This window comes from Colias croceus, chromosome 5 (genome assembly GCF_905220415.1).
Source record: "Colias croceus chromosome 5, ilColCroc2.1".
In the NCBI taxonomy this organism is placed as follows: domain Eukaryota; kingdom Metazoa; phylum Arthropoda; class Insecta; order Lepidoptera; family Pieridae; genus Colias; species Colias croceus.
In genome coordinates, this window is record NC_059541.1 from 8,002,744 (window position 1) to 8,022,173 (window position 19,430).

The 19,430-nt window shown below is 32.5% G+C and overlaps 2 protein-coding genes across 2 annotated transcripts; one reads left to right on the forward strand and one right to left on the reverse strand.

Moving 5' to 3' along the window:
- Window positions 1-246: 246 nt before the first annotated feature.
- LOC123691765 (intracellular protein transport protein USO1-like) lies at window positions 247-10,232 on the forward strand. Its single transcript, XM_045636318.1, has 19 exons — window positions 247-298; window positions 1,337-1,419; window positions 2,340-2,402; window positions 2,498-2,603; window positions 2,728-2,834; window positions 2,904-3,084; window positions 3,344-3,492; window positions 3,768-3,889; window positions 3,965-4,127; window positions 4,520-4,702; window positions 4,925-5,040; window positions 5,109-5,217; window positions 8,433-8,583; window positions 8,732-8,871; window positions 8,944-9,059; window positions 9,126-9,243; window positions 9,368-9,574; window positions 9,877-10,111; window positions 10,186-10,232. Exons 1-19 carry the CDS (start codon window positions 262-264, stop codon window positions 10,206-10,208), a joined length of 2,409 nt encoding a protein of 802 aa, XP_045492274.1. The 5' UTR covers window positions 247-261; the 3' UTR covers window positions 10,209-10,232.
- Window positions 10,233-10,326: 94 nt separating this feature from the next.
- On the reverse strand, window positions 10,327-19,343 carry LOC123691763 (outer dense fiber protein 2-like). The gene is made up of 21 exons (XM_045636312.1): window positions 19,319-19,343; window positions 17,746-17,780; window positions 17,497-17,600; window positions 17,229-17,300; window positions 16,920-17,027; window positions 16,424-16,522; window positions 15,153-15,209; window positions 14,898-14,997; window positions 14,715-14,818; window positions 14,122-14,293; window positions 13,695-13,840; window positions 13,461-13,591; window positions 13,238-13,388; window positions 12,866-13,048; window positions 12,671-12,786; window positions 12,342-12,589; window positions 12,056-12,171; window positions 11,819-11,940; window positions 11,636-11,747; window positions 11,318-11,557; window positions 10,327-11,122 (listed from the first exon to the last, which is right to left on the reverse strand). The coding sequence occupies exons 2-21, from the start codon at window positions 17,768-17,770 to the stop codon at window positions 10,403-10,405; spliced, it is 3,126 nt and encodes a 1,041-aa protein (XP_045492268.1). The 5' UTR covers window positions 17,771-17,780; window positions 19,319-19,343; the 3' UTR covers window positions 10,327-10,402.
- Between the last annotated feature and the right edge of the window lie 87 nt (window positions 19,344-19,430).

A 19,430-nucleotide genomic window follows, 5' to 3' on the forward strand; every position in this document is an offset into this window, starting at 1 on the left:
ATAGGTCATAGATATTATTGGAGGCCGTAATTTAATGATAAAAATTATCATTTTACGTCGTGGAATATACCTACTTAATATACTTAAAGATAAATCATACTGTGTTACTATGCGTTAGATTAGGCGAAGGTTTGACTTTTTTGGTAGAAATACTTTTTTCTCATAAATAGGTAATTCTTTCACAAATGAGTGACATTCATCAGTTGTGGGTTGACAAAATTTATAAGATTAAAGTACAAATAATATTTATTATAACACATAATGCTCAGATCAGGCTGTAATTCAAATCCTTTACCAGGTCAGTACAAATAAACTTTACCCGTAATAAATAAACTGATATGTATAATTAAGATTTTTACAGATTCTTAAATTGAACTAAACTTCTTTAGAATTCAAATATTGTTAGGCTTGTTAGGTACATACCTTAGTATAAACAAACTTTTAATAACGTTTCTTGCGAAGTTCTTATTTACGCGAGTTTAATAATATTGAAGGCTGAAGCTAATAAATTATTTCTTATGTTGTTAATGTATTTAAAATTACTCACATTTATATAAACGTAGGTAGTTAATATGTATAGAAATGCCGTACAGCCTTCTGAAATGTTCGAACAATATATTAAGCAATATAGTAGTTTATATCAGTTCAATGGAGATTAGCCCTATCTATAACACTTCAATTACAGAAAGATAGCACTGGTGAAAATATTATTTTGTCTAGTAGGCTATTTACTACTTAAGCCGATAAGAGAAACAGTTTCAACACGAATTTAATTGCTGTATAATTGTAGTTAGGGATTGATAATAGGTGCCTACAGACTACATCTCTTTCTCGTCAATTTTTTTTTTAATAAATTTATTTTAATCTTGTTTCTATGCCTGAGTGCATTTTCAGTAACGAAGCCTATTTTTTTTCACAAACAAGATTATTGTTACAATTCATTCAACTGATTTAATTTGCAATATATTTTGCTCTAATTTCAATTCTTTTATCTAAATTGTTTGATAATAATCTATCATTAAATAACTATCGTGATAAAGTTTTAGTAGAGATATCTGTGGTAGAGACGGTAGGTAGGTCATTTTACCATGATTTTAGGAACATAGCGCACGATATTGGACGAGACGGTATAGGTATTTTTAAAATTATTCTATATAATCAGAGCCTAATATATGTATATTTTCATACATTTCCATTTTACAACTAAGTCTCTACTTGTTCGGAACAATATTAGCATATAACCTATGTGATAAGGGGATCCTACGACGAACACAACAAGAAATGTTCATATGCAGGAAGATAGAATATTAATTTTATAACATTATAAATATTTTAGGTGGAGACACAGATAAAAAGCATCCGAGGCCGACGACGTACAAAAGAGCTAATTCTTGCAGCCCTGTCGGTCAACGACCACGCGTAAGGCATTTTGGTATTGTAGAAAAATCCTAAAAATAATAAGGACCTGATGAGTATTTACGTTAAATAAATAAATAAATAAATAAATAAAATCTTTATTTTGCTTTAAACATGGTATTCAATGGTGATACAATTATATTAATAAAGCACAAACATGTTCAGCCAATACAAGCATGCAAAAATAATTAGGTACCATAAAGGAGTTAATGGTCTGTTCGGGTTGAACTTTCCATGAACTCTTTTATGGTATAGAAGTTTTTTTCATTAAGCCAATTAAGAAGATGTTTTCTAAATTTATAATCATTATCCTAAGTACCTAAATATTACAACTCTATACTAAGTGCATCCTAATAAGTATTTTTATTCTTGACTATTATATTATATTAGCAAACACTTTTTATACTAAATTAAAAAATTATGAATGGAAATTTATAATTTAATGATTTAGTTAAATGTACTTAAAATAAAATCATAGTATTTTTAAGTAAATATAGTATGCAAAGCATTACTATTTAATTTATAATTCTAAACAATGTATATCTGAATCGGTTGTTAAATTGATTTTACAATAATTTGGGTTCGAGGAATTTAATCTCAAGGTACAGCTCCAACAATTCGATTAATTCGTATGATGTATGGTTGGTTCTCAGAAACCCGGCAGGGTCGAGATGATATGAGTAAACGGTTATTTATTTCAATCTTATCCACCCATCAAAATATTTTTAAAAATCTTTAAATTCTTATTTATATTAATGTATTGTTACATTCAGTACCTCGCATTAGCGTCGTATTTTGATTTCTTTGCTTACGAACTTTTTATATGTGAATAATGTGACCAACAATTTTCACAAAGATAATAGGATATTTAAATAAAACTATGCTTATACAAGTAGGTACTGCAATAATCTTTATATTTTTAGAGCCCCGCCTTAGCAAAGAAAAACATTAAGGACAGAAGATGCCAAAGTTTATCACCATCAAACGTTAGTTACTCATACTGAGTATTTTTTAAATATTTACTAAGTTGTATCATAATTAAAAAAGGAAATAAATTTTAATTTATGATTTTTTTCTATAGCAGATGACCAAAAAATCGTTAGAACATATAGATTATGGCGATGACTACGATCCAGAAAAATTAAATGAATCACAAAGTTCACAAAATTATATGTTTCAAGAACCAGGTTATTACGTTTTTATTTATATTTTTTCTGTTACCTTTTCAAAGAGAAGAAAGAGTAGGTCACAAAGTGTAGATTATAATGTTTTTATACAATTTGGATCACGGGCATAAAAATTAATCAACAGAAAAAGAGCTCGCCATGCCGCACTGCTTGGTGACAAAAGCCCTCCGCGCTCTTGCTACTAAAAAACGAGACTTTTTTAAATTAAGGAAAAGTTTACTCAACCAACAGGTAAGTTTATTGCTTACTTCGATTATCAAAAGAAGTATTTACCTGTTGTTTATATGATCTTTATTTTAGAACATGTTGCTGGAGCAATTCGCAGCATTGAAAGACTTAGAGAATCGGGCTGGAATTAATGATGAAACATTGGGTGAGGTACGAATACTGTCCGTGTCAGGTTGGCCACCGCACGACCTGCTGCTGCTTTTGAGGGATGACCTCGAAATACCGCTAAAGTCAGATATACGAGGAAGTTTGGGTAACATTTTTAATTCATCGTGCCTTTAGTTTTTATGTAGATATAATTGTAGAGTATGACGATAATATTTAAATGGTGGTAATAAATTGTAGATGATACAAAATTAAAAATTATAATGCGACTTTGTTAATTTTTAGGCTAATTACCAAAATAATTATGGTATCGCTGTACCTATCGCTGTCTAGAGGACGCCTACTTTCTCATTTCATGTTTATCTCAGTTCGAAGAATACAATGTGTTTTATTATTGTTTTTTACAGGTCCTCAGGTGTTACAGCAGTTGCAGGCACAACTCAATCCGATTCCCGAAGAAGTTTTGGGCATGGGAGCAGAGCTGATGGCGCGAAGGATTGAACTTCTGAATTTACTGCGCTGCAAACATCGATGTGATCGATCTACTTATCTTACGGTTGAAATTGAGTCCCATATACTTACTTATCTAAATTACATATAAATAATTTTTATATAAAATTCATCAATTTCTACCGCACTGAACTACAAAAGACTGCAAAATTGGTATATATGTGTGTAAAAATATATAATTAGATAAATGATGATTTATATTTTTGTAATTTATGAATACGTGATGAATTTTAATGAATGTGTAGAATTACAAGATTTCTTTGCTTTAGCTTTAGCTATCAAATAAAACTTACCAAAAATATTGGTTTTGTTTTCTTTAAGAATTTAGAATGGAAGACTAAGAATATGGAGTTCGACACTGAAACTGAAAAACTACACAGACTTATTGCCGGGACAGCGGAAAATTTGAAAGCGAAAATCACATATTCCATGGACTTGGCTAAGTATGGAAAACATGAACAAATTCTTTATTTTATTTAAATTTATTTTGGATCTAAATATTACTTTTCTGTTTAAAGAGTACCATGGCTAGACAGGGACGCATTTATGAATAAAATTGAACGTTTACAAAAAGAAAACTCTCTGCTTCAATTAAAAATTGAGGAACTGTCAAAGAAGGAGACTCACCAAGATACTAATAAAAATCCAACACCAAATGTTGACAATACGCCTAATTATCAAGTAAGCCTATATTTACTGGTCAATTTAATCGATTCTATATTTTTGTTTCAAATGAAACCAAAAGTGTTTAATAAAGAAAAGTTGGCTTAACACTGAGAAAATAGTACCTAACATCGATAATATAACTAAGGTTATTTTTAGGAAACTAAGTAAAATTTTTGCGTAAGTGCTGATTTACACAGGGTCAGTAACTGACTACAAATTCGAGGCAAATCAGTTCTGACCCGAAAAAAAAACCCTGTGTAAACAGATTTGAAGTCAGTACAGAGGCTTGAAGTCTATGTAAACAGTTAAAGACGCCGAAATTCGGCGCCGCGACTGACTTGTCTACTGACCCTGTGTAAATCAGCACTAATGTGTAATAACATGTTGCGTAATTATCAATATTTCAGTCATTATGCGAGGAATTAGCAAAAGAGCGAGCCGCACGAGATTCGATAAAGGAAGTGTTAACAGGCGCTGAAAGTATGTTGCGAGTTGCTCGGGCACGTATCGCAACACTCGAGAAACAATTGAAAGACACGCGTGTTGAGTTAGAAACAGCGCGGCGGAAGCATAAAGACCTAGAGCAACTAGTGAGTTAACCGAGTTACGGTATTATGAGATTTGCTGATAATGTTCTCGTCCAATATGTAAAAACCAAGCGACTTTGCAATATGCTTTTTGAGACTATTGAGGCAAACAAAAAAATATCGCAGTTATACTTAGTCTATAAATACTTATAATTAAAGCGTTAGATCAAATACAAGAAAACATTTATTCCAATAACTAATACTAATAAACCTCTTTTATTTAAGTATCGTCACCGGGAATCGAGCTATGATGCTCGTTCTAGGAAACTCTTGGAGGTGTCGAAAACCGGAGAAATAACCATAGACACTTTGTCGCGCCAGCGTGATGCCTTGGAATTAAGGTTAGTATTTAAAATAAACAATGAGTTACCGAATAATATAGTAATCATCAAAATGGAATGCATTGCAGAGTGAAAGAATTAAGAGAACAAGCAGAGGCAGCAGAAAAGGAGGCTGAAGCCCGAGAAATGGAACAAAAGATGCGCAACGAGACGCTGCAGGCGAAGGTAGCAGAACAGGTGCCATGAGTCACAAAGTATTATTGTGTACTAGCTGTTACCCACTAGTCCAAGATCCCAGAGCGATAAGACATAACTTATTTTCTAAAAGATGAAACTTTAAGTTCTCAGTAGTGTCTCGTGTACTTTGTATACCTGCGGGTTTGTGAAGTTTGCCCAGTGACACCTGGGCAGGTACCAGGTGAGAAAGGTGACTAAAAATAAGAGTTACTTTACTTAAATTTAGATGGCTGATTTTTAGATATATTTTATAGAATATCATTCTCAAATGGTATCGCAAGTATCAGACACTTTTCATGGACCAAAACTTTAGTCAGACGCTTTAAAGCTCCACCAAAAATAAATGAACTTTACTTATTTTTTAATGTCTGATTTTTTAATATGTTATCAACATAACTATTACAAAATTATATTTAATCAGTCAGACAAATTGGAATGACCAAAAATCCACTAAATACAAAAAATATTCAGCCGTGAGTACGAACGCGAGAGCACTATGCGCATGCGTGTCAGAGCGAAGAATGTAAATATTCCAAAAAGTACTTACTGCTTTCGATAAAATATTTCTGCATCTCTTTACAACATTAAGGTAATAATTAATAATTATTAAAATTAAAATAATTTATTGCATATATTCGGTAAATTAATTTTTAGCATAGAACCTCCACCTTTTTGTTTTAGGATGAAAAAGAAAATAGTGTGACAGGCTTATAGTGCTTGACCTTAGAATACAAAATAAAAGACAGATGGAGCGTTGCCGAACTAAACCGAATAATTTATCGTCATTTTCAATAAAGCTATGTGTGCTGTCATTTCGCCGCTGCACTGTACGTACACGGTGCTTCTGTGTGCGTGTAATGTTGCCAGATATTGAAAAATTTCCCAAATTTTTCCCCGACTACGGAAAAAAGAGGGTTATGTTTTTCGAGTTTATGTATGTATGTATAATATTTCTTTGACACGCCCTGCAGTATAAACCGTTGGACCGATTTTGAGTTGTGAGGTTTCATTGCAATCATCTGAATTATTATGTTAGTGGCGGTAGTGACGTAGGCTATATACATAAATGAGAAGTCAAGTTTTAATTTTTATTTAAATTCTTTTATTACATAAAGTACCTGCCTACTAAAGTTATATATGGACAAAATAATTGTATTCAATTTTTTATTAAATAAATTACATAAAAAAAGTTTCAATATTAACTATAATAATTATATTATTTTTTATTTTTCATAATATATGAATACGAATAGCGGTAGTTTTTAGTCGAGAATACGGGACATTTTATTTTCATCATATCCATCATTAAATCGCTAGCGAAAACGACTATGACGTTTTTAAGCTTTGTAAAAGTAACAAAATTATGTATTATGCTTATTAAAATAATCTAATAATTATCATGAACCTTTAGTGCACTATACAAATAATCACATTCACGATCGAAAAATCCAACAGCATTACCCTGAAGATCTTTTAACCATTTTACCGTTTTACCAATAAAAATGGCAAATTCATTTACAAAATACTGGCAACATACGTTGAAGTTTTGTATTCCTTCATATCTGTAAAATTATTATTCGTATTAAAGAAATAAATCAGCCAAATAATCTACAGAAAACCTGTGAAACGATGTTTTATCTTTTTTTTTGTTTTCGGGAACAAATTTTACACCGTTTTATTATCACAAGACGGCATTTTTTTACTAAAATTGCAAACCCTTTTTGACGTATTGCATGACACTATATGCGCTATAGCACTGGTGCAGCGACGTATTTGTTTTTGATTTCGTATTTTCTTTGACAAGGGCGACGGGCGGTTGTCATGCTCCATCTGTACTTTATTTTGTAATCTAAGTGCTTGACAAAGTGGTAAAGTCACGTATCGATAAAAATACAATAACCTTGACTTGATTGACCACTGAGCGGCCCGATTGATTACGGGGGCTGAGGGAATAATTATAATATCTATCTTTTTCTTCCCTAATATTTACGCAATTATGCACATAAAACAAGATTTTTTAAGGTTTCCATTTTTTTAGATTTTTGTGCTCTTCTAGATTGCGTAAAAAATAGATGCGATCTTTAAACAGACTGGACTCTTAATAGGCTAATAGTGACTATTTGTAGCTATCATTTTGGGAGAAAATATGTCAACATAATTTAAAACTTATGCTGCCATATCTATAGAAATTTAAAAATAGTCTCTTTTTAACTTGTAGTCAGATACGGTATGTACAAATATATTTATTGAAAGGGCTACAAACTGAAACAATCGATATTTATTTAATGTGAAATGACATCACTTTAAACATTTTTCTATACTACGTATCTTTGTTATTCAAAATCTGTGGATGTGTCACCCGCTACTATCGATCCCCCTCAATAGCCTGGATACTCGTAAACACGCTTGCTTGTGCGCGTGAGCCATTTCGGACGTTTTGTATGAAGCAAGGTATGAAGTTTCCTAACTGTATGTATCTGTATATTGTGTTACTATGGACGTCTCACTCGCTCTGAAACGCATGCATAATGCTCTCGCGTTCTACTCACGGCCGAATAATTTTTGTGTTTAGTGGATTTTTGGTCATTCCAATTTGTCTGACTGATTAAATATAATTTTGTAATAGTTATGTTGATAACATATTAAAAAATAAGACATTAAAAAATAAGTAAAGTTTATTTATTTTTGGTGGAGCTTTAAAGCGTCTGACTAAAGTTTTGGTCCATGAAAAGTGTCTGATACTTGCGATACCATTTGAGAATGATATTCTATAAAATATATCTAAAAATCAGCCATCTAAATTTAAGTAAAGTAACTCTTATTTTTAGTCACCTTTCTCACCTGGTACCTGCCCAGGTGTCACTGGGCAAACTTCACAAACCCGCAGGTATACAAAGTACATGAGACACTACTGAGAACTTAAAGTTTCATCTTTTAGAAAATAAGTTATGTCTTATCGCTCTGGGATCTTACTCTACACGGCTTTTCTTTCGTAGTCAAAAGAAATTTCCATGGAAATGAGATGTTTCACTGCGGTATATTTTCAGACTCAAAAAGATCATATCTGTCATACTCTGTTGCTATGTGTAATTTCGAGAAACAAATAAATACTCTATCACATTTAGAAAATTTGTAATATTATAGTAAACAAGATTATGAGAAAAATTAGATACTTAGAAATTTTGTTTGTGAATTTCCTTTTTTTAATACGACAGGAAAAGGGAAAGCATGCTGCTGAAGCTCGTGTGCAAGAATTGGAAACACGAGTTAAGGAACAAGAAGAACAATTGCAATCTTTGCGAGAGCGTTCAATGCGTCTGGTTGATTTAGAACGAAGACGTTGCTTTGAATATGTACCATCAAAAGGTAAATTATTTAAGACGTATGTGGCACTAATGATTTGTTACCTGAATAAGTAATACTAATACTAATACATGGAAAGTTTCGTTTGTCGTGTACCGATTAAATGATTAATTAGAGAACAAACAAAGAAAAGGAATCCTCTATTTTGTAGAAAATGAACCATCTGATAGAGAAACTGATATTTGGAAGGAACTTCAGGTGACAAGGGTGGCTTTATCTCGAGCTGAAGACGAACTACGCCAGAGTCGCGCCGACAAGGAGAGCTTTTTAAATTCCCTCTCGAAGATTGCGGTATTTTTTTTTAAATATTGGGAATTAACATTATATATTACTGTTAAAGATAAAATCATACCAATTTTGTAGCAAGAAGAAGGTGCTGACAAAGAAGATAAGTTAGCGGCTGAGTTATTAAATAGAGAACAGAAGATTATGTCACTTCAACGTATTATAGAGGAACAGCGAGACAATGAAAAGATAATGTATGTATTGTAAAATGAGTACTCCGGGTCTTCTAAACTCATGTTACTAATTTTATAAAAATATAGGGAACAAAGCATGACTGAGTACGAAAATCGGCTGGCTGCTTTGCGTCTGGAGGTAAAAAGGTTAAGAAATTACGACTGTTATTCCAAAGAGACGTCCTATCAAGATTTGCAAACTGAGGTAGATATCATCATGCAACTGTATCGATATGTGTTACACTTTAGAAAGTCGAGTTTAGAATCTGCAATAGATCTGAAATCTTCACCCAACAAGAACAAACTTATCGCAAAAAATAATATTACAGTTACTAGAACTGCACATGCAAGTGGAAACGCTGTCCCGCGAGCGCTCAGCGCTAGTGTCCGCGGCCGCATCACGCGCGCTCATGCTCGAGCGACATGAGCGAGCCGCCGACCTGTTCGCGAGAATGACTAGAGCGAGGAGGGACTTGGCTGCTCATCTTAGTGGGCAAACTGATCCTCCAGCTATGGATGACAATGTTCACCCTGAGGTGTATCTCAGATTTTTGGTAGACTTAGAAAGTAATTGGCCGTGACATTATTAATTATTTAGAAGAAATATTGTCTTCTTATTTATAAAGAAGATTTGTAAGAGAAATATTTGCAATAATGTGAAATAATTTTTTTTTCTTTGCAAGTTTACAGTGTAATATTAACAATCAGCTAGGACAATTATCATCATCTTTATAATTATAATTAAGTTAAATCTTTCCGAATTTGAATTCACGATTATTGCGTGGTAGAACTGTGATATTATATGATACTGTAACTTTTTTTTTCATTTATTAATCAGGTATCCCGTTCGCTGTCTTCAATATGTGCTTGCGCAGCGGACACCTGGTCAGCATTACGTGCTGAGCGTGCCAGAGTGCTACGTCTAGAAAGCGCTGTACTTGCTCAAAGCTTGCAGCTGGAGAGAGAGGGTCGCGTTAGAACACAACTTGAGCGGCGAAGAGCCATTTTAGAACGTGAAATTTTACGTGCCAGACATACACCTACATCTCAACCGAAAATCGGAACGAATCCCAGTTGGGTTTTATAACTTTTTTTATAAAGACCCATCATCGTCAAACTTGTTAAAATATTGAATTTCGTTTTTCAGATTCAAGCATTTTCTTTGAATGATGCTGGGAGATGGACAAAGTTTTACTAAAGTTACTTTTTTTCTTTTAATGTTTCTATTGTGTTTATATACATGTATACATGTGTTTTATGAATACTAAATACATTAAAAATACGACTGCGTTTTTCTTTGTTAATCAGATTGTAATAAACAACATTCACAAAACTATACCACAAATGGACGATGACCATACAGATTACATTCTATGACTAGCTAGTTTAAGCATTTTATATTGCCTGTCATCTTGAAAATTATTTGGCACAAAAAGCGGCAGATTGCGAGTTATATATTTGTCTTTTGAATGTCCTACTGTAACTGCCTCACGAATAGGAGGCGCAAATGTATTTTTCCTTGAAGGTAGAGTCGGTACAAAACAATTATCGCAACCCGATATCCATTTTAGGGTTTCTATCTGAGTTGCTTTTTTCCGACTTATATTTTCTTTCTTGACTTTCTTATAATTAACAGGTTTGTTATCAAAATGATTTACGTCGACATTTGGACCGTTCTTTTCATTCTCTGTTTCAAATAACTTCTGCTTTGGGGTATATTCTTGTTTAAGCTGCTGTTCCATGTGCTTGCTTGTAAAATTATTTCTACCGTTAACTTTAATATTATAATGTTGTTCGAACGAATTTCCTAACTCATCTTCAAGAATTTCAAATAAAGTGTCCAAATTTTTTGTTCGACTCTCATTATTGTTTCTATCGTCCATATACGACTTATATTCTTGATTTTGCTGCTCTAGTATGTCGATCTTCTCATCATTATTTCGTTTTTGCTGACTAATCTCCCGGATTTGATCTTCTAAAGTTAAAATTATCTTTTCTAATTGTGATATTTGTCCCTTTCTGGTCTCTAAACTGTTAATTAGTACATCAATTTCTTCATTTTTCTCTGTTATTTGACTATTTAACTGAAATTAAATTTAGCCAATTATTTAAGTGCCTGCACTAATCATATTGATTAGTACAGACACTGAAACGGAAATGTTTCTCTTCTTTCTCTAATCTCAAAATCTACTAAATAGCTATGAAAGATACGTTATTTCTGAAGGGCTTATGTTTAGGCTTACGTTTTGACTGTAAAAAAATAATCAATGAAAATTCACCTCCGAATCCTTTTGAGACCTAATTTCGAGGTTGTTCCGCAATAATTTTATGATATTAGCTTGCTCTTCCTCCTTTTGCGACAGTACTTTAATAATTTCCTCATTTTGTTTGAGTGCATGTTCCTGACGTGCAATTGTTTCCAAGTTCATTTCCAAATCAATATTTCGCCTTTGCAGTGTTTCAGCAAGTTCATTGTTTTTGCGTGTCATTTCTTGCACTTTATTCTTATGTAGATTTAGCTGAAATAATGATAAAAATAATTTATTTTGTACTTTTTCAACTGCTAATAATTAGAAATGAATTTTCGGGATTCATACCATTTCGCGAAGATCATTCATATTTTCATATTCACCAAAGCATTCTTGTAATTGTAAAATGTGGGTTTTAAGAGATGATAACTGTTCTTCATAAAGCTCCATTTTTGACTCGCTAAAATAAGAATAATAATAAAGCATTCAGACTATTCGCTATTTACATCCTATAAAAATATGTTCACGAACCTGTCACGTAGCAAGTTTTCTAAATGGCATTTCTTCTTCTCTAATGTAACTATGCAATCTTCTTTATTTTTAAGATCATTTCTCAATCTTTCTTCAATCAATCGAGACTCCTTGAATTTTCCCTAGAAAAATAAACAAATTACAGAACATGATTATGTGTATCTTTTATAATTAAATTTAAACTTTCATTACTATGTAAAAAAAATAAGCTTTACCTAAGTTAAAAATTAGCTTTACCTCAAATTCTTTGATTGTGTCCCCTTGTTCCATTAAGCGATTTTGGCAGTGTTCATTTTCTGATTTGATACTTAATAGTTCAGCTTCTACAGATTCTAACTTTTTATCGCGTTCATCTACAAAAATAACAAAGTTTTATTTGTAAGCGTTAAAACCATCGATTGAACTGATTAGCTCTTTGCAACAGATTTTTTTAATAGGTCTTTAGAACAAAAACTAGAAAAAAATTTATGTGTTTTTTTATAGTTATACGCGTCTTATTAATAAGTATTGAAATAACACATACTGATTTGCGTTTCAAATTCTTGTAACTTCTGACACAAATCTTTATAACGTAGTTCGGCTTCAACAAGTTGAGCGCATTGAGTCTCAACTATTTCTTTCAAACGTTTCTTTTCATCCATCTCTATATTATATTTTTTCTCAGCTTCTATCAGAAGTGTTGTTTTGTTATTCAATTCATGTTTCAAATTACATAGTGATTCTGTGTAATGTGTTGATAGCTCTTCAAGGCGTTTTTCCAAATCTTCTTTTCTACTCAGGAAAATAGAAAGTTTAGCCATGCTAAATTGAATTTTCTCAACATTAATTATAAAAATAATGAATGAAACTTACTCCGATTGCAGTTTTTCTCGAGCATCAGCGATTTCTTCTAAATGAGCAGTATTCTCCTTAATTGATTCGTTTAATTTATTCAATTCCGTATCGAAGTCAGATTGGAGTCGTTCATTCTGGGATTTGAAATAAAATAATATTAGAGTAGTTAAAATAAGATAACTAATTTTATTTTAATTTTATTAAGATTAAAACCTGTTCTTGCAGTTGCAATACGGTTCGATCCAGATTTCTTGTTTGAATCCGTGCTTGTTCTATAGCAGCTTCCAAATTAGTTGACTTTTCTTTTTCCATCTTGACCTGACAATTACAATGTGTCAAACCTTTACGTAATGAAGCACACTCCATTTTCTTTTCCTTTAATTCTTTTTCCAATTCCTGAATATTATTTATGGTTTAGTTTTGTACAAAAAATTGTCTTGCCTTTAGCTTTGATTAAAGCTTTTTTTACAAAATATTGATTTTAGACTCGGACTACGCGTTAATTCCCTATTAACGATCATTCTAATAGGAAGATAGATATATTTTTTAAACTTATCTCTTTGAAAGATTGTATTTAAATCTTACCTCAATCTTAGCTCTATGATTTTGAGATTTAAGTTGCTCCGCAGTGTGCAGTTGTTTACGAAGATCGATGATTTTCGAGTTTAAGTCCGATATTTCGTACGTCAATTGTTCATTTCGCAACTGAAGAGGCATTGTTTCATTTATGCATTTCCTATAAAGTTAGTAATATCGTTAGGAATTATGTACTTATGCAAATATATAAAGTACAAAAATTGTAATTTACCTCAAGAATTCCATAATTTCACCCGACTCCTTCAGAAATTCGTTTTGACCAGTATGCAACAAACCATTAAGCATTTCATTTTCTGAGTTAAATTCCATCAGTTTCTTTGATAATAAGCTTATTCTGCACTCCTACAGTTATAAAATTATACGTTATACGCGAAATATTTTCATTGTTATATTCATTGACTTTGCTTCCTTTTGTATATGAAGTTAGAACCTTCTTTAAACTAACCTTTTCCTGTGTTATTAAGTTTTTAAACCAACTCGTCAAGTCTTTCTGATGCGCCAATATTTGTTCGCAAGTCGTAACTAATTTCATGGGAATATTATTTAGTTTATTGACATCGATTGGCAGTGATTGTTTTGCTGATAGATTATCTGAAATTAGTTAATAATAATATCGTGCGTAAATATCCTGGCTAGGATAATGAATTCTCTTGGTCAAATCCTACTAATATTTTATATGAGAAAGTGTGCGAGGATGGTCGTAGGTATATGTGTTTGTTTCTCTATCACAAAAAATAACTACTGGACGGGTTTGAATTAAAAACTTTACAGTAATATAGGTTCTACATCAGAATAACACATGAGCTATAGAAATACATTATTTACATAGCAAGTATATATAAAATCTATCTGTAAAGTGAAATGACTCCAACCATCTTTAGTCCGTTTTGACTCTTCGCAAAGTTGCAGCAATTGTGCCGGAGACATATTGGACACATTCATCACTTTCAAGTTTTCCGTTGTTGGCAGCGACGCCTTCTGCCCCAATTTGGAGAGTTGCTGTTGCATTCCGCGAAGTGTTGCGTACATTTGCAATATTGTATTCTATCATTTAAAAATACCTTTATCTTTATTAAAACTATTATTGTAAAGAGGAAAGTTTTGATTGTGTGATTAGGTTCTTAAACTACTGGACCGATTTGAAACAATATTTCACTAGCTGAAAGCTACATTATTGCTGAGTGACATAGGCTATTTTATTAACGCATAGGCCATTTGGTAAACGGTAAAGATTTTCCCCTATATTTTATTAACAAATAAGTTTATGATGTCATCTGATGGGTATTTCAAACGACGGCTTTTAAATATCCACCTCCAGGATCCAACCCGAAACTTATCGATTGCAACTTTTACACGCTTACGTTTACGACTAAAGATCATAACTCATTCATTAAATAATTATTCTAATCATTTTCATCATAATAATTAAGCTCTAGATACAAGACAATAATCACATAGACATAACCTGTCGATCGTTTAATTCGCGTTTCATCTTCTCAAACTGAGCTAGTTTCTCTTGCCAATTCATTTGTAGCTGCACTACTTTTTCACTTCGTGTTGTAATCGATTCTAAAAATATTTTAATACGTTCTAAACCCTTCAATTTTATTTAAATAAATATTATTCAATGATAAAGGAATAATCGAACCCTCATCGTTTTCCGTAAAAGTCTCATTCGAATCGTATAAGTCGTACAGGTATCCGAAATCATCTTGCGCCTCCAATTCTTCACATCTTTTTATTGTTTCCTAAAATTCAATCAATAAACATTAAAATCCTGTTCTGAACCAATGAATAATAATTATTTAAAGAAGGAAAATTTTGATACTTTTATTTAACACTTGCATAATCTATTAAGATGAGAAAAAGCTGTAAAACTTTGAATACAATGTTAGTACTGTACCTGATCCGGAAGTATTGAACAAGTTTTATTGTTATATGGATTCCTCGCTGTCTGCTTCTGAAAATCAAATACATTGTACATGTATTTTAAATCGAGGCATTTACGACGTACCTTTTCGCCAACTGGTGAAGTAACTAGTAACTTGGTTGGATCTATAATTTTTACAGATGGCATTATATTGGAACGATGAATAATAAACTGAGGAACAATATAATGTCGCCTCTACACATAGGCCAGCGAATTCGCCAGCGCGCTGGCGGTGCGCTTGCAAACGCGCTTGTGAGTAATCCACACATTGGAAGGTCGTTCAGTATGGTTTGGTTCGAGCCAATGTGCGGACGGATTCAAAATGGATGTAACAAACAAAGAAATAAACACACTTTCACATTTATAATATTAAAATAATATTAAAGTAGGATACTCTTTGTGAAGTAAAACATTGTGAGGAAAACGGCATGTCCAAGAACCTTATTTATTTGGCACTTTTAATACATACAACATTTTTATTTTTATGGTACTTATTTTTTGGGTTCCACAGGCAGTTTTAACTCTGATAGAGCTCAATAAATTTAAATGTTTCCTCGTTACTCATATTGTTCGCCATTTTGTCAAGTTAGGTGTTAATTCGCCGCATGAAAAAAACGTGCACTCCTGATCGCTGCTACAGTCAAACTGATCGCGCGGCCAATGTGTGGATGGTGCGCCAAGCTTGCGACAAGTGTCCTTTGATGTTTCCGACACCGCGCGGCAAGCTCGCAAGCGCGCTGGCCAACGTTCAAATACCTACCACCAGCGCGCGAACGCCCGTTCTACACATTGGACAAGTGCATGTGCCAACGCGCTTGCCAACGCGTTGGCCTATGTGTAGTGCCGGCATTAGACAGAATTGTTTGCCAGGAGGTTCAGTAGCAATATGTACACAAAATTATGCACACTTTAACAATTTAAATTAAATAAAATGATAAATTATCATAAAGAAACACACAATAAGTTTGCAAAAATATAAATGCGAACGTTTCTGAAGATGGGTGTATATATTTTTTACTTTTTCACCAAACACTGCTAGACAAATTTGGACGAAACTTTACATGAAATATAGGTTATAGGTTCATCAGAATAACCCATGAGCTATAGAATTACTTGACTACTCCTGTGGGCTCGTCCGCTGATGAAACTGCGCTGCACAGTTTATCATAATTAATGTTTTTAACCGACTTCAAAAAAAGGAGGAGGTTATCAATTCGGCCGGTATATTTTTGTGTACTTATCACCTGTTTTACAGGTACTGTTATGGTCCTTGGTGATCTATAAGCGGGTGGCACATCAAATTTCTGACGGTCATTAACGTTCCGCCTTGTTGGTAATATTTTCTGAAAAATAGCCACATATTTATTATTGTCACAATTGTATTGTTTCAGCCGTCATACAGTCCGGAACTAATCTACGTACTGGATTGTTAAATAGCATACGCCGTTTATGTATATAATTTATTGTAAATAGGTATCCTTGAATTTAAGACGAGAATTTTAATAAAAAATATTTTAAAAGTTTCATAGATTGCTTAATTATTGTTTTGTTTATGGGGGATTCCTTAATAAACTAAGAGCTATCCTCTATATATTCGTTTGCGTCTCATAATCTGATACGTTCATCATCCATTATTTCTAAGGTCCTTTTCACATATTGCGGTTTTTCTTATTAAGAGCACATAATATAATAGTCCAATTAAAATTCTACTTATGGTGAAGCAATTGTCTATCACATCACCTTTTGTGTATCCGTTTCCATGACACGCACAATTCGCTGTGCAGGTTGGCTTTGTAAAACTTGATTAATTTCTTCCTTCACTCGGTTAGCAGACTTCGGTCGAGCTTGCTATGTAATATGAAGCAATTATTTTTTTCCAATATGTTGTACAATTTTACGTAATTAAACTTGTGGTAGGTACAGTGAAATTCTCGTTATAATATTATTATGTAATAAACATTATTAAATACAACCTTGTTTAAAAGCTGGAAAAAGCAACCAAACAATAGGTTCCTTAATTAATGCGGATATACTAATTATTATACTCACTTCACCTGAACGGAGTCGCGGTGAGCTTCTCGCGTTGAAACGAAGTTGTTGTGCCGTTTCCAACTTATTTTTCTGAAAATAAAAATGAAAAGACAATATAATATAATATTATGATTTAATATAAATCAAACACCACTCGTAGAGGATCATCCGGAATCCGGAATTGTACTAAGTAGTACTTAGTAGCACATATACCAAACCACCCATACATTAACATACTGCGATTACCAAAACTAACATAATGTGTGATATGATACATAATACATACCATCGGATCAACATTGGTATTAGCTTTAGATCTAAGTTGGAAACGCTGACGTCCCGCTGGTAGACGCTGTGGTATTCGAGATTTCTGTTGATTCGTGTGCACATCTGAAATGTCATTTTAAATACCCCTTATTCAAAATGTTATTTGTGCTACTACTAGCCAACTTGTAGATAGTAGATACTCGTTATGTTTGTAAATAGTCAATAGTCTAATCTTAGAAAATTGTTTAACATTTTAAATATTATTCACCTTGTGTTTGAAGATCTCCAGACATACCTAATGGTCTAAAACATAATTTTAAATTTTCAATTAAAAATCGACATAACAGAAATTTTAACAAACATAAAATTAGCAACGAATTCAAAAATAAAAAATGTTACAATGACGTTATAATACGTCAAACACAGAACAGTAAGAACATAATAGAAGTGCGATGTGGGCGTGGCCCACGTGTCACTAGTAAGGTAAGATCACCTAACTCGCTCTCAGTTGTGCGCAAAAAAATATTCGAGTCGGTTGTCAACTGTCAAACCTTATTTCCATATTTATTCATTATTTAGAGTGTGTTGTTCGGTATTAGAGTGGAAAAATGATAGCAGACGAAATAATATCAGCAATCGAGGCATTTCATACCATCGGTAAGTCTTATTTTAATTTATTTTAAATATATTTTAAGTTACAACTTCGCTTGTCGTAATTTGTCAAAAATTTATAAAAATATTAAGTCAAAATGAACCTTAATCCATAAGAAATAAGTACTAATATAGATTGAACAGCAAACAAGACTTTCTGGAATATTATTGAAATAAACAAACGAATGTCGGATTAGTGATGCATGTGGCGCATATCGACAGTATCGATACTTTAGAAAAGACAAACATTTTAAATATTAAATTTTATTCTATTTTTCCTTAGCTTTCATTTGTCCTATTTATTTATAGATTTTCGAAAGAGCCTAATTTAAAAGAGAAATGGATAATAAATGCAACGTGACGAGATAACTGGATGCCGAACAGCAATAAGCAGTCTAACAAAGGCCACCGATACATCAAACCTACGGCAGTTCCAAGATTTAAAAAAATGCATATTTTCTGTTTGTTTTGTAAATATAGATTTATACTATTCTATTCCGTTTTTTATTTAAATATAATAATATGAAAAGACGTACTTAGTAGTAATAAACATACTCCAAAATGTGACAAATTATCCTATACTCATATAATAGAAAGAAAAAAAAATGCACAAAAATATATTTATTTGTGAATTATCGATAACAAGGCTGACATCCCTTAGAGCATAGCATCAGGTTAATGTCAAGTTAATGTCATTAATTTACAGTGACACAAATTTCAACCTTATCTTTATGTGTAGAGGTTCAAAGTTATATGTATTGAAAACCAACGCCATCTGTTGTGGAATAGCTGAATGTTTTCGAATTTGGAATTTCTGAGCAAAGAGAAACAAAACAGCTAATATACCTAGGGATGTTATACTAAAATAAACCGTAACTTGGTTCGTTAGGGTACATATTGAAATGCTGAATTTATAACCTAAGTCAGTTTTTACTCAAATTATGCTGTCCAATCAAAGGCATAGTTTACTTGTAGTGTACTGTATAACTATCGGTTTAAATGTGTGGGTTTGGCGACACTGGTTTTCATACTAATGATGACATTATAGCACTTCTATTATGTTCTTACTGTTCTGTGACGTCAAAGAAGAAAGCTAAGTCGTTCCTTCGATCAAAGAGTTTTGCTAAGAATTTTTGAATTTATGGGAATAACTATTAAAATAGCCTAAATAGTAATAAAATGGGAGGTACTTAAATCCAGCGCCGGTGGTATTTATTTGTCAAGATGGAGTGGCGCCCCGTACGTATATGTGTATAATTAGATCAAGTACACTTTATTTTTCTGTTTTATCTTTCTAATAAG

Coding starts and splice junctions, on each gene's coding strand:
- LOC123691765 (XM_045636318.1), top strand. CDS start 262: ATGCTCAGATCAGGCTGTAATTCAAATCCTTTACCAG. Junction 5,218..8,432: donor AGGCGAAGGTAGCAGAACAG/GTGCCATGAGTC, acceptor TTAATACGACAG/GAAAAGGGAAAGCATGCTGC. Junction 8,584..8,731: donor TGAATATGTACCATCAAAAG/GTAAATTATTTA, acceptor TCTATTTTGTAG/AAAATGAACCATCTGATAGA.
- LOC123691763 (XM_045636312.1), bottom strand. CDS start 17,770: ATGTCTGGAGATCTTCAAACACAAG. Junction 14,819..14,897: donor TTTTACGGAAAACGATGAGG/GTTCGATTATTC, acceptor AAATATTTTTAG/AATCGATTACAACACGAAGT. Junction 11,748..11,818: donor GAAAACTTGCTACGTGACAG/GTTCGTGAACAT, acceptor TTCTTATTTTAG/CGAGTCAAAAATGGAGCTTT.